At 35.9% G+C, this 15,169-nt stretch overlaps 1 protein-coding gene across 5 annotated transcripts in view; it reads right to left on the bottom strand.

Annotated features, from left to right (window-relative positions):
- The window catches only part of RNF13 (ring finger protein 13), a 150,428-nt gene that overhangs the window by 89,902 nt on the left and 45,357 nt on the right, over positions 1–15,169 (bottom strand). For all 5 annotated transcript variants that reach the window (XM_072727126.1, XM_072727127.1, XM_072727129.1 and 2 more), the window contains one exon: positions 408–533. In XM_072727126.1, the coding sequence (XP_072583227.1) occupies positions 408–533 (126 nt within the window). The remainder of the gene's footprint in view (positions 1–407; positions 534–15,169) is intronic.

The raw sequence follows: 15,169 nt of genomic DNA, 5'->3' as shown, positions 1-15,169 counted from the left end.
TGAAGGTTAATGTTTCCGTTCCTAGATTAGATCAAGCAATATTCTACTATTAAACCACAGTTCAAGATTCCCAGCAACCACCTGAAAATTCCTAGAGCCAATAGCAACCATTTATATCCCAGTCAATTTGTTTACAATCTTGTTAAAACAATGAATTGTGAACTGTTCTCCTTTTTGTACTGGTTGCTACGAGCTTAGAGTTAATTTTGTAGCAGATGAGTAAAATTCAACTCTCTTGCTTGCCTTCACCAACTTCCCATTTTCCTTTCATCCTCACCTTCCTTTTTTAATCTGGATGAACCTTATAAACTTTCAAAGTCTTTCTGAAACAAGGGAGAATATAAGGTAGATAATCTAAAAACAAAAAACAAAAAATAGTAACAAAAAATGAAAAAAGCATACATTACCTTTATATCAAAATTACAATCAAGTCTTCTAATTAACACGATGAAAGTGCCCGATGAATTGTCTTTTAGTGGTGGAGGCACTATGGGTTCACAGGCATTCTCTGGTTTTGAGTTAATCAAAAAACCCTGAAAAAGAATTGGCAAGAAGTTTTTTTCTCTGTTAAACGCAAAAAATCAATTCAACTTAGTTCTACAATTATCTTTTAAATTAGCTTCATGTATTTTGCATTTTGCTAGATGAATTATCTCGGAACTACAACAGTTCCTATCCTCCAAATGCTCACAATCCCAGGACTTCTAAAGTAGTATTTGATTTCATAAGCATTTAGTTTAGTTTTTTTTTTTTTTTAAGATTTTACTTATTCATTTGAGAGACAGAGAGCAAGAACACAGGGAAAGGCAGAGGCAAAGGGAGAAGCAGACTCCCTGCTGAGCAGGGCAATGCCAGCTCGCGCTCGATCTCAGGACCCTGTGATCGTGACCCGAGCTGAAGGCATTAACTGAGCCACCCAAGAACCCCATAAGCATTTAGCTTTTTTTTTTTTTTTTGATGTTATTTATTTATTCATTGGAGACAGACAGAGAGAGAGAGAGAAAGAGAGAGAGGCAGAGACACAGGCAGAGGGAGAAGCAGGCTCCATGCAGGGAGCCCGATGTGGGACCTGATCCCGGGACTCTAGGAACACGCCCTGGGCTGAAGGCAGTAGCTAAACCACTGAACCACCAAGGGATCCTAGCATTAGCTTTTTTTTTTTTTTTTTAATAGATTTTTTTTTTATTTTTTAATTTTTTTTTTAAATTTATTTATGATAGGCACACAGTGAGAGAGAGAGAGACAGAGACACAGGCAGAGGGAGAAGCAGGCTCCATGCACCGGGAGCCCAACGTGGGATTCGATCCCGGGTCTCCAGGATCGCGCCCTGGGCCAAAGGCAGGCGCCAAACCGCTGCGCCACCCAGGGATCCCCTAGCATTAGCTTTTTAAAGTAAGTTCCATTTCTACCATTAAAGTTCTTTGTTGTTGTTGTTTTTTTTTTTAATCACACATAAGCTCATCATCCCAAAGACAAACCACTGTTAGCATGTTGGTATATTTTCCAATAACGACTGACATTTCTAAAACAAATAAATACTTTTTTAAAATTAACTTTTGCATTTCTTTCATGTTATCAAACAATGAAAATGCATAACATTTCTAGGTATTTTTCTTCTATAGAAATAGTAGCCTAAGTATATAAAGGTATATGCAGAAAGATGTTCCCTGCTACATTGTTTTGAATAGCGAAAGCTGGAAATCAAGCATATCAATAAGGCAGCCATTTGGAAAAAAAAAATACAAGAGAAAAACAATAGAGCCATTAAAAAATGAGATAAATGTAAACACACTAAATTAAAAAGATATCCACAAAATAACTATTAATTTAAAAAGAAAATAGCAAGTTGCTTTCCCCAGAAATATAGGATGGTTTGACATCAGAAAATACATTCACATAAAATATTACATTAACAGATTAGAACTATCTCAACAGATGTAAAACACTGAATAAACACACACAAAAAAAATAACCAAATTCTGTAAATTAGTAAGAAATGAGCAATTAAAGGTATGACAAAGTGCCTTAACAGTAATCCTATAACGGTGTGTGAATTGGTCACACCAACCACCTATTCATAGGATATGGCAATTTCTCCTGCCTTAAGTTGAACTGATTGGCTTGTAATAGGGAATGCTTTCACATGTGTCAGGAGCAAAAGGCAGCATACATTCATTTACTCATAAAATAGCTCCCTTCTCGATTCCATAAAGCACTTGGTTTTTACTTTGCAGAGAAAGAGAACTGTGGTTATCCTCCAACAATGAATATTTGCTTTAATCATGTTAAATCTATACCCTGCTGCCTCTTCTGTGCTTTAATGACAAATCACATATGTAGTTCTTTTCAAGATACTTGTGATAGCAATTAAACTCAACCCATATATTACCAACAAAAAATATAACTAAACTTAAGTGAAGACAATATGAACAACTACGGCCTAATTTCCCATGTCTGGCGATGTCAACTCCATCATGATTGCCGCCTAGTGGACAACATTTGAAAGACACATGCCAATTTCAGGGATGTTAAAACAGAGGGTAATAAAATAGAGGCATCTTATCAATGAATTTATGGTATGTACAGATACATACACAAACAAAAGATCTACAGGTGAAACTGGAAAATGGTTTTGCTTTTTATTAATTTCTATATTTTTATATCTGTTATGACAAACATGTATTATTTTTAAACATAACTCACAAAAGTCAAATACACATTAAGCTTAAAGTCCAAAAAACAATCTAGCTGCATTAACAGAAAATTGAGTGAAGTCTTAAACAGTTCTTAAATTATTAAATATTATCTTTCCTGTGGACTATTCTAAAAGAGTAACTTGCTAAATCAATTTACTAATTCCTATCCTTCCCTGAGATGCTAATCATTTAAAACTAAGTGCAAACTAACTTTGCATCATCCACAAAGTCTACAAGGTAGTGTGATGGGCTTTGTCAATTAATTTGGCACAATTCTCTGGTCCCTTGAATAAGAAAGATTAAGAAGGTGTTACCTTAAGCCAGGTCCACAGCCTACTATCACCTCTCAGGGCCAATCTCTTATTAAAAGGATGCTTGCTCTGTAATCAAAGCTCCTTTTCATTTCTACCTTCTGACAGGGGCACTTTATACCAACACATAGGAAACCCACGAAAACTACAAAGGCCTAGGAGACTTAAACTAGATGCCATGTATCCTCTCTTTGTTGTTGTAATTCCCTGATGTTAAAACAAGAATGCTGGATAAAAATAGTACATACAGACTGGCACTTCTGTATCATCAAATGCAACAGGCTTATAATATATAAATATGTCAATTTCTTTCGAAAGCTTTTGTGACTATCTACAAAGCAAAGTACACAAAATATAATTTTCCAGCTTTATGAATTTTCACAAACTGAACATACTGGTATCACGAAACAAAATATTAACAGTACTCTGGAAGTTCCCTTCCTCCCTGCCAGTCACTGCTCCTCAAACCCCATTCCTAATATCTCTACACAGACTTCTAACAGCTTCATTTTTGCCTAATTTTACACTTGACATAAACAATACTGTATAGTAAATGGTCTTTTAGACTTATTTCTCTCAGTGCTGTATCTGTGAGATTCAACCCTACTGTTCAACTACACTGTTGAGATACACTTGGCAGATCTTTCACTGCCATTTCTATTTAGTATTAAATTGTGCGAATATGCCAAAATGTATTCTACTGTTGATGGCTATTTCTAGTGAGGAGCTAGCACATATAGTGCTATTATAAACATTCCATGGACATTAACATCTGTTCAGTACGTACATAAAAGTAGAACCAGAGGATATCAAGCTGGATCATAGGATATCAAACTTTAGTAAATACTTCCAAGCTTTCCAAAGCAGTTTAGATTACCTCTTTTTAACTGGAATATTTAAAATAAACATAAGAATCAAACTGAATATAATTTTGCTTTAGTGCTTCAGAAGGCATTTAGAACTACATTATTTCAGGATAAACATTATACAAAAATTACTTTCATTGATAAATGACACTGGTTAATAAATGCATAAATAGGTAGATAACTTGATAAAGTGGTTTTGCTTAAAAGATGGTTTCAGGCTGAAAACAGCCTTAACTTGCCCTCCCTTCAGTTTGCACTAACTATATAATAGTAAAATTAAGAAAAGAATATGCAGTACAAAAATGTTGAAAGCAAGGCAGTGCATCTTTCCCTTTTTAACAGTATAAAAGTGAAAGCAGAACATAAGAGACAGAGAAGGGTGAGTTATTTTGTAATGAGTATCTGAAGTTATAAATTAATTGCGGTAACCAGCAAGCAGTTAACATTTGTAGAGCCATGGCACTCAACACTGTGTGCTGGGCACTATGCTCCTTCAGTTTATCTATATGATAAGCCACGAGATAACTACTATTATTATCCTTATTTTTAAGATGAGGAAACAGAGTCTCAAAAAGTTAGGTAACTTGTCCAAGGATACACAGCAGGCACGCAATCCCAGGAAGTCTGACTCCAGAATCTACATTCTAAACCACTATATTATATTACTTCCATAAGATGACAAAATGAAACAAAACGAAACCTAACTAGGTGAAAAACAAAATGGGCAACAAAAAGAAGAATGAACATATACAAAAATGAACAAGACAAAATGTTAGTCTAAAAGGCAAGTAAGGTTATTCCAAAATCTGATATAAATACTTCAAACAATGAAGATGTCAAAGGAAACTTTGTCATAATTTTTACAAAGAGTTATTACTGATCAGACTTAATTAGCCAACATTTTCCTGATGAGACAGACGGATTTATTTATATCAACTTTCTACAATTGAAAAATATCCACTGCTCTTTTCCCTATTCTTTATTAGATCATTCTACCAAAATTTACCCATAGTTCTCACATATTTTTAATTTCTTTTTCAGAAATAGTTGGAGGGGGATCCCTGGGTGGCGCAGCAGTTTAGTGCCTGCCTTTGGCCCAGGGTGCGATCCTGGAGACCCGGGATCGAATCCCACGTCGGGCTCCCAGTGCATGGAGCCTGCTTCTCCCTCTGCCTATGTCTCTGCCCCCCCCCTCTCTCACTGTGTGCCTTTCATAAATAAATAAAATTAAAAATTAAAAAAAAATAGTTGGAGGTTATGCTCATCTTATGCAATCAAATATCCTTTAACCACTACTTATATTATTTTAAGTTCCTTTAACACTATGCTCTGAACACACTGGTCTCATTTCATGACGGCTCTTTGTAAAAGGATGGATAAGATTGAGTTCCTTCCAATAATAATTACTTGGCTAGGGACTAACAGATCCAATAAGAGAAAACAAAGTATAAACACACACAGTATAACCCCATAGAACACAGCAAATCACTCAAACTATGGGAGGGAAGTAACATCAAAAGTGGCATTTGACTTGGTTCTAAAACTTTACTGTATTTTAATTTGGGGCCAAAAATCAGCTAGACTAACATAAGTGATCTGACCAGCATAACAACAGATAGCCAGGATTGGATCCTGGAATGCAAGAAGGTTATCAGTGGGAAAACCTGTGAAATCTAAAAGAAGTCTGTACTTTATTTATTGTATAAATGTTAATTTCTTAGATTTGATAAATGTACCATGGTTATCTAAAATATTAACACTAAAAGAAACTGAATAGAGTATATGGAAATTCTCTGTACTATTTTTGAAGCTTTTCTAAATTTCAAAAAAAATTTTAATAAACACATCAACAACAAAAAGGCAGCAATAGGAACTATCACCCTTTAGCCTGCTCTTGACAGTATACTTCTATTGCAGCACTATAACTGATGTATTGATGTTTCTGGCAAACATGTCACAGTTGTTTCAACAAATTTGACATATGCTACTACTAAGCTATTTTTCTCCTCTTTTCAGTGCCTATCTTTTAAGACTCAAAGGTAAAACATTAGTATTTTAACCATTCAAGCTTCATGCCACTTGCAAATTTGAGTCATACCTTCTGTGTCTTTCTGCACATCACTGAGGAAAGCACTAAATAAGACAGAAATTTGAGGGTTATATACTAATTAAAAGTTAAGCCCTTAACTTCTTATAAGAAAAGACTGTTTAAAAAAACCCTCACAAATCTAGATATTACATTTGTAGCATTTTTCAAATCAGTTAACTGAGTATCTTTCACCTCAAAGTTACATCTCACCTTGTATATTGTTAGAATTACAATTATATATTGTTAGAATTCCCAATAATCTTTTTTGGTTATATAACGTATCAAGGAGTTAGATTTTAGATCTTTATGTGATTAAAAGATATCACAAAAATACAATGAACCCATAAATAACTGAAAACATTAAAATACTCACAAGTGCTAAGTCAGCAAATACTATTTAGACCAACTATATAATTTTTAAAACATATTTCTGAAAAGGTTCAAAAAGCATTAGAAACAAAATTTGACTCCTATTAATATTCTAGGAATGTCAAACCTTTAAAAAGCCCCAGATTATATTTGTTTATTAACTGCACTGAGATTAAAAATAAAAAATTTAAAAAAGCATAAAGATTTATATAACATCAATACACAGTTCTAAAATCACCCATCTTGACAATTTTTTTTTTGACAATTCACTCCAATAAATTTTACCTACTAGATGCTAAAATGAACTTCTACTTTCCAGCCATAATAGAGTAACAGGGACTAGCTTTATCCTCTTTAAATAACTAGAAAATTAAACAGAAGCTGAAATATCAGCTTTCAGAGAATGGATAACAGCACAAGACAGCAATTGCTGAGAAGAAAGAAATAAATGCAATGAGCCCTGCAAATACCTCAGCTCACTATCTGGGGGAGAGTCTAGGCCTCAGCATAGGACAGGAGAACTCAACTGAGTCTAGGGGTCTCAATGAGTTGAGGAGACAGAGTTCATTGGAGAGGCCAAGGCAGCTAAGGTTTTCTGGGGCACCATATTGGAGATAAGGGAGCTGCAAAGAAGAGAGGGCTCTAGATACACGCAGAGGTGTCCACTCAGGTTCTTGGCTGAGTAGTAATCTGCATTTTGTAAGAGGGAGCTACCAAAACTGAGAAAGAAAGGAGTAAATAGAATAATCCCTGGAGCGCATACATGGCTGGGAATTGTATTCTTATCAGCCAGAGTGGGAAAACTTCATAATACGGAGCACTACATAGAGTCCTCAGAAGACTATTGCCTCAGAAGTGGACCAAATTAGCTCTAAACATTTGAAGTGAATGAAAATTAAAACACAGCTTACCAAAATTTGTAGGACACAACTAACATAGTACTTAGAGGGAAATTTATAGCACTAAGTACATATATTAGAAAAGAGGAAAAGGCCTCAAATAAATGGCCTCAATATTCACCTTAAAAAACTAGAAAAAAAGGGGCAGGGGGAAAACAAAACCCAAAATAAGGGAAAAAATAATAAATAGCAGCTACCTTCCTTCCACTAATGCTTTGGATATGTATTTTTATAGACAACTGGACAGATTTAAAGAAGCTGAATAACACACATAGTGATAGAATCATAATGTGAAGCCTAGTCACACTGACCCCAAAGCCAATGTTCTTCCCATTTGAGCACAACACTCATCTCCACAAAGACAGGGATTAAATATTCTCAGTCTAGCACTCTAATAATTTTGGCATTGTGCTAATATAATCACCACCTCTATAGCAAAAGTTCATGTGCGCTTATTATTAAAATTATTAGCAGTCTAGGTTACTTTTTTTCTTCTTGTTATACCTTTCTATTATCCTATTATCCCACCATCTTTCATTGTATTCTGTAGAAAATGGATATGTAGAAAACTGGCTTTTCAAGTCATTCACTGCTATTGAAGTTAACTATCATAACTAAATTGAAGTCCTAGAACACACAGACAGCTTTATGCTCACACCTGAGGATCACAAATCACAGGCATTATCATCCCTATTTTGGAGAAGAAAGTACTTAACTTCAGAGAAGATAACATACTCAAGATTCAGCTGCTAATTGATGGTGCTATGAGTCAAACTGACTCAAATAATGTTTCTTTTCTTTAAGAACACAATGTCTTTCAAATTTAATAGAAATACAAAAAGAAATTATTTCAGTGAGATTGGTGAGATGAAAGATTATTCTATAATGCTATTTCATTTTTATCAATTAAAGTTATTTTTAAGATTTTATTTATTCATGAGACACACACAGAGAGAGGCAGAGACACAGGCAGAGGGAGAAGCAGGCTTCCTGCGGAGAGCCCGATGTGGGACTTGATCCCAGGACCCCGGGATCATGACCTGAGCCAAAAACAGATGCTCAACCACTGAGCCACCCACATGCCCCTATCAATCAAGTTTTTAATTTTAGTTCCAGTATAGTTAACATACAGTGTTATATTAGTTTTAGGTGTACAATACAGTGATTCAATAATTTTATATATTATTCAGTACTCATCATGATAAGTGTACTCTTCAATACCCTTCAGCTATTTCACCTATCCACACTCCCCAATTCCCCTCTGGTTCCTATAGTTAAGAGTCTATTTCTTGGTTTGTCTCTTTTTCTTCTTTTTTATCTTTGTTTATTTTTAATTTTTTAAAAGATTTTATTTATCAGAGAGAGAGAGAGAGAGAGAGAGCAGTGGGAGGAACAAAGGGAGAGGAATATAATCTCCATCAGACTCCATACTGAGTGCAGAGCCCAACTCAAGGCTCAATCCCACAACCTTGAGATTCATACCCTGAGCCGAAACTAAGAGTTGGATGCTCAACCAACTGAGCCACCTATGCATGATACCTCAATTTGTTTTGTTTCTTAAATTATACACAAGTGAAATCATATGGTATTTGTTTTCCTCTGACTGATTTATTTCATTTGGCATTATACTCTCTAGCTCCATCTTTGTTATTACAAATGGCAAGATTTCATTCTTTTTTGTGTTTTTTTTTATTCCATTGTATACCACATCTTTATTATGCATTCATCTATGGATGGATATTTGGGCTGCTTTCATAATTTAGCTATTGTAAATAATGCTACAATAAACATGTGGGTGCATGTATCCCTTTGATTAAATGTTTCTGTATTTTGGGGGTAAATACCCAGTAGTGTGATTACTGGATCATAGAGTAGTTCTATTTTTATTATTTGTTATTATTACAATGATGATATTTGTGCTAAACAAATATACTTGCAAAGAAAAAAGCTCACAGTGTAGAGTGAATTACAAGTTGTCAAGAAGCTGGTAGCATCAAATCAAAGATATTTCTATATATATAGAGTCTATCAGTAAAATTTTTCTTTCTTTCAATACATTTATTCTAACATATATTAAATTTATTTAAGAAAAGATTCCTTGCTGGATCACCTGGTAGATCTGCAGGTTGAGCATCCAACTCTTGATTTTGGCTCAGGTCATGATCTCAGGAGTCTTAGGATCAAGCACCATGTTGGGGTCCCCGCTGATGGGGGAGTCTGCTTGTCTCCTTTTACTCCTGGCTCCTGCCCCCACTCATATGCCCTCTCTCTAAAGTAAATAAATCTTTAAAGAAAAAAAATGCCCTGCTTTATACAAGGAGTCATTTTTAGATTCCATTACAAAGCAAATTCACTTAGCGTCTACAGTATTATTATGCCAAAAATTACAAGTAAAATATGTTCAGTTTGGGAGAAGAAATTTTAGGGAATAGTGGTCAAATGAAAACTGTACTGAATAAAAAGTAGGAAATAATCATGAGCACTTGTGGTTCAACATCAGGTTCCCCCTGATGCCAAATAACTGTTGACAGTTTTGCATCTCTAATCTTTAAGAGGTACTAAATGTGAAAAATACTCCTAAATGAGATATATAAAACAAGACAAGCTAGTCATCAAGGCGTAAAAGTGATCACAAGACATTGGTTTACCTCCAATATACTTCCTACTGTCAGATAGCAAAATAAATCCTGAGGTTGGAATTTTTTATCTTAACTTTTTTTCCACAGAACTTCTGAGGGCAAGCAGAAAACAGATGACATAAATCACCCTAAACACAACAAACATCAGGCTACCAGATTCTTAAATATGGTTTTTCGTGCTCACTGAAGAACACTAATGAACCCCTGAGGAGGCAAAGTGTTCAATGTATTTATGGACATTTTGATTATTTCTTACTTCGTAATTTATTACCAACAGGTCAACCTGAAACATTGTCATTTTAATTCTCTATTTACTGATATACTGGTTCATTGAACCAATTTGCTGAATCCCTACTCTAATTCAGGTACTGCCAGAGATAAAGATCCTGCCTTTGGGATATTTACATTCTATGCCAGACACTGTACTACAACAGAAATGAATATGATAAAGTACTTGTTTGTGAGGACCTCAAACGTAACATTCTCCTTCCTGGTTTTACATTTATCAACTTTTCAATTTATAAATTCTGAATACAGCTCTAATATCTATTCATCTATTCATATCTAATTGGTAAAACTGCTCAGACAAGACTGAGAAAATATTCCTACAAAATTGCAGTCATTTTGAATACACATACATCCTCAATATTTAATATAAAAAGTGAGTGGTCACCAACTATAAGATAAATCATATAAAGTCTCAAATTAGAAATCCTCTTAATATGCAAACAGTATCTCTACAAAAGCCGAGGATAGGGGCACCTGGGTGGCTCAGGTCACGATCTCAGGGTTGTAGGATCAAGCCCTACATCAGGCTCCTTGCTCAGCAGGAAGTCTGCTTCTCCCTTTCCCTCTGCCTTTTACCCACCACCTGTCACTCGCGTTTTCTCTCTCTCCCGCTCTCCTGCACCCACCCTCTCTCAAATAACAAATAAATAAAATCTTTTTTAAAAAGTGGAGGATATAGAAGAATATCCTTATTATCGAAGAGATTATTTCAAAAGACTAGAAGAAACTGTTCCTTCAAAACAGCTGCTAGGAGTCCGCCTAGGTGGCTCAGTCAGTTAAGTATCTGCCTTCAGCTCAGGTCATGATCCCAAGGTCCTGGGATTAAGCCCTGCATTGGGCTCCCTGCTCAGTGGGGAATCTGCTTCTCTCTCTCTCTCCCTCTGCCCTGCACCTCCCTACTTCTGCTGTGTTTTTCTCTCTCTCAAATAAATAAATAAATAAATCTTTATGGTATGCTTGGGGTGGCTCAGCGGTTGAAGGTCTGCCTTTGGCTCAGTGCATGATCCCGGGATCCAGGATCAAGTTCCACATTGTGCTCCTTGTGGGGAGTTTTCTTCTCCCTCTGCCTATGTCTCTACCCATCTCTCTCTCTCTCTCTCTCTCTCTCTCTCATGAATAAATAAAATCTTTTAAAAAATAAATAAATCTTAAAAAAAAAAAAAAAAAAGGAAGGGTAGAAGGATGGAGGGAGGGAAAGTTCAAACCTAAGGGCATTTTAAAAATAATGAAGATGTCGGGATCCCTGAGTGGCTCAGTGGTTTAGCGCCGCCTTCAGCCAAGGGCGTGATCCTGGAGACCCGGGATCCAGTCCCCCGTCAGGCTCCCTGCAGAGAGCCTGCTTCTCCCTCTGCCTGTGTCTCTGCCTCTCTCTGTATGTGTCTCTCATGAATAAATAAATAAAATCTTAAAAAAAAAATAATGAAGATGTCAAAGAAGAATTAACAAGGAAAATTAGAAAATGTTTTGAGACAAATATAAATAAAAACAAAACATACCAAAACTTAGGCAATGTAGCAAAAGTAGCTCCAAGAAAGAAATTTACAGCTGTAATTGCTTACATTGAAAAAGTGAGAAAGATTGCAAATCCACAACCTAAGTTTACACTCTAAGAAACAAGAATAAGAACTGAATCCAAAACTAGGAAAAACAAGGGAATAATAATTATTATAGCAGAGATACAGTGCAATTATTTTAAAAATTATTTTAAAAATAGAGGGGGGGTGGAATCCTTGGGTGGCTCAGTGGTTTAGCTCCTGCCTTCAGCTCCAAGAGTGATCCTGGAGTCCCTGGATCAAGTTCCGCATCGGGCTTCCTGTATGGAGCCTACTTCTCCCTCGGCCTGTGTCTCTGCCTCTCTCTCTTTCTGTGTCTCTCATGAATAAATAAATAAAAGTCTTTAAAAAAATAAAAAATAAAATAAAAAATAGAGGGGGCACCTGGGTGGCTCAGTTGGCATCTGACTTTGGTTTCTATTCAGGGTCATGATCCCAGGGTCCTGGGATTGAGCCCCATCTCTGCCTCTGCACGCAGCATGGAGTCTGCTGGAGACGGTCTCCCTCTCTCTCTGCTCCTACCCTGTTCATACTCTATCTAAAATAAATAAATAAAAACTTTAAAACATAGAGAAAATCAGTGACAACTAGAGTTGGTTCTTCAAATAAGTTCAACAAAATTGACAAACTGTAAGTTTGATTAAGAGGATTCAAATAACTAAAATCACGAAAGAAAGAGAACATTACTACCTATTTTATAGAAATAAAGGTTTATAAGAGGGCACTATGAACAACGTAGAGTAAAAATTTAATAACAGAAGAAATGCACAAATAACTAAAAACACACAACCTGCCAAGACTGAATCATGAAGATATAGTAAATTTGTTGAGATCCATTACTAGTAAGAAAATTGAATCAATAATCAAAAACTTCCTAAGAAAGAAAATCCCAAAAGCCACGTACTGGTGAAGTCCACCAAACATTTAAAGAAGAATTAACACCAATCCTTCTCAAAGTCTTCCAAAGAACCGAAGAGATAGGAACACTTCCTGCACATTCTGTAACAGCAGGATTACCCTTATACCAAAGTCAGACTCCACAAGCAAGAAAAACTACATTCCAATATCCCTTATAAAGAACAATGCAAAAATCCTCAACAAAGTACTATTAAACCAACTTCAACAGCATATTAAAAGTATTATATACCATAACCAAATTGGATTTATTCCTAGAATGAGAGAATGGTTCAATATATGAAAATAAATACAATATACATTAATAGAATGTAGGGAGAAAAAAAAATCTCTCAATCATCTCAATTCATAAAAAAATCATCAATGCATGTAGAAAACATATTTGACAAAATCCAACACCCTCTCATGATAAAAACACCCAGGAAACTAAAAAAAACAAAAGAGAGAGATAGAGAGAAGTAAACTGACTTGCCATAATAAAGAGCATATATTTAAAAACAGACACACATTTAACATATGCTCAATAACAAATAACTGAAAGCTTTTCTTTCAAGATCAGGAACAAGACAAGGATGGACGCTTTTACCACCTTTTTTTTTTTTTTTTAAGATTTATTTACTTTAGAAAGACAGTATGTGAGTAGGGGGGAGGAGCAAAGGGAGAGGAAGAGGGGAAGCCGACTCCCCACTGAACATGGAGCCTGACACGGGACTGGATCTCATGACCCAGAGAACAAGAGTTGAGCTGAAAACCAAAAGTCAGACACTTAACCAACTGAGCCACTCAGGTGCCCCATACCACTCCTTTTCATCATAGTAGTGGGAATCCTGGCCAGAACAATTAGGCAAGAAAGAGAAATAAAAGGCATTCCAATTGAAATGGAAGAAGTAAAATTACCTCTTTGCAGATGACATGATATCTTATATGTAGAAAACCATAAAGATCAGAATTAAAATATAATTACAACCAATAAACAAATTCAGCAAAGCTGTACAATACAAAATCAACATGCAAAAATCAGTTGCATTCCTAAACTCTAACAAAGAACAATTCCAAAAGGAAATCAATAAAACAATTCAACTTACAAGAGCATCAAAAAGAATAAAATACTTGAGATAAACTTAACCAAAGTGGCAAAAGACTTACACTCTGACAACTACCAAATGTTGCTGAAATTAAAAGACAAAAATAGACATACTATGGATATCAATTCTATCATAGATTGATAAGACTTAATATGGCTATGATGTCAGTACTGCCCTAAGCAATCTATAAATTTGATACAATTCCTATCAAAATTACAATGATTTTTTTTGTAGAAATAAAAAAATCCATCCTATAATTTATATGGAACCTCAAGGGACCTCTAATTGTCAAAATAATATTGAAAAAAAACCAACAAATTCAGAGCTCTCATACTTCCTGACTTTAAAACTTACTACAAAGCAGGGCATCTGGGTGGCTCCGTTGGCTAAAGCACCTGACTCTTAATTTCAGCTCAAGTCATGATCTCAGGGTTGTGAGACTGAGCCCCACACATCAGGCTCCACACATTTAAGATTCTCTTTCACTCCCTCTCCCTCTGCTCCTCCCCAGGCCCCTGTGTGCTCACTCACTCTCTCTCAAAAATAAATAAAAATTTAAAAAATCAAAACATACTATAAAGCTACAGTAATCAAAATAGTATATGGGTGCTGAGGTAAACACAGACTCAAAGACCAAAGAAAAAAAGCATATATAGCTCAGAAATAAACACTCACATATAAATCAAATGGCTTTGACAAGTGTACCAAGACCATTCAAAGAAAGGATAGTTCTTTCAACAAATGGTATTGGGGAACCTGGATATCCACATGCAAAAGAGTAAGATTGGACTCTTATCTTGTACCATATAAAAAATTAACTCAAAGACCTAATTAACTCAAAGACCTAAGAGCTAATATATAAAACTCTTAGGTAACACATAAGGGAAAAGCTTCATGACATTGGATTTGGCAACGATTTCTTGGGCATTAAAAGCAGGTCTTGGTGCTAGCTTTCTGCTATAAACTGCAAACCGCCTCCCCTCATGGGACTGATTTCCTCAGGCAACAAGTGCCAACAATACCCTACCCCAGAGGAATAATTCAGGTCTGTCTCGCAGGCATCACTGCAATTTGGAGTTCTGGAAATCAGTCAGAGGCCTGAGATAAAAAGGCTCCACTCGGGCAAGGTGAATGCAGGATTGAGATTGAGATTGAAATCGGAGAAGACAAATAGGGTGATTGATGGCTTTTCTGTGAAGATTCACTGAAGAGTAGGCAGAGCAAACTTTTAGCTCCCAGGTTAGAGAACAAGACATAGCCATTTCCATCCTGCCCATCAGTGCTGAATCACTTCAGGGACCAAAACAGTGCCACTCAGTGGACACCAAGAGGCGTACACCAAGCCCCACACCCCTGCATCTGGGAGAAGCATTTCCACTAGAACAAGTCAGCCTGAGAGTGAGTACAGCAGGCTTCTCCCCCAGAAGACCAGCACAAACAAACAACTAGCTTCCCTCAA

Source organism: Vulpes vulpes, chromosome 11 (genome assembly GCF_048418805.1).
Source record: "Vulpes vulpes isolate BD-2025 chromosome 11, VulVul3, whole genome shotgun sequence".
Lineage (NCBI taxonomy): Eukaryota > Metazoa > Chordata > Mammalia > Carnivora > Canidae > Vulpes > Vulpes vulpes.
This window is presented reverse-complemented; position numbering and strand designations above follow the sequence as displayed.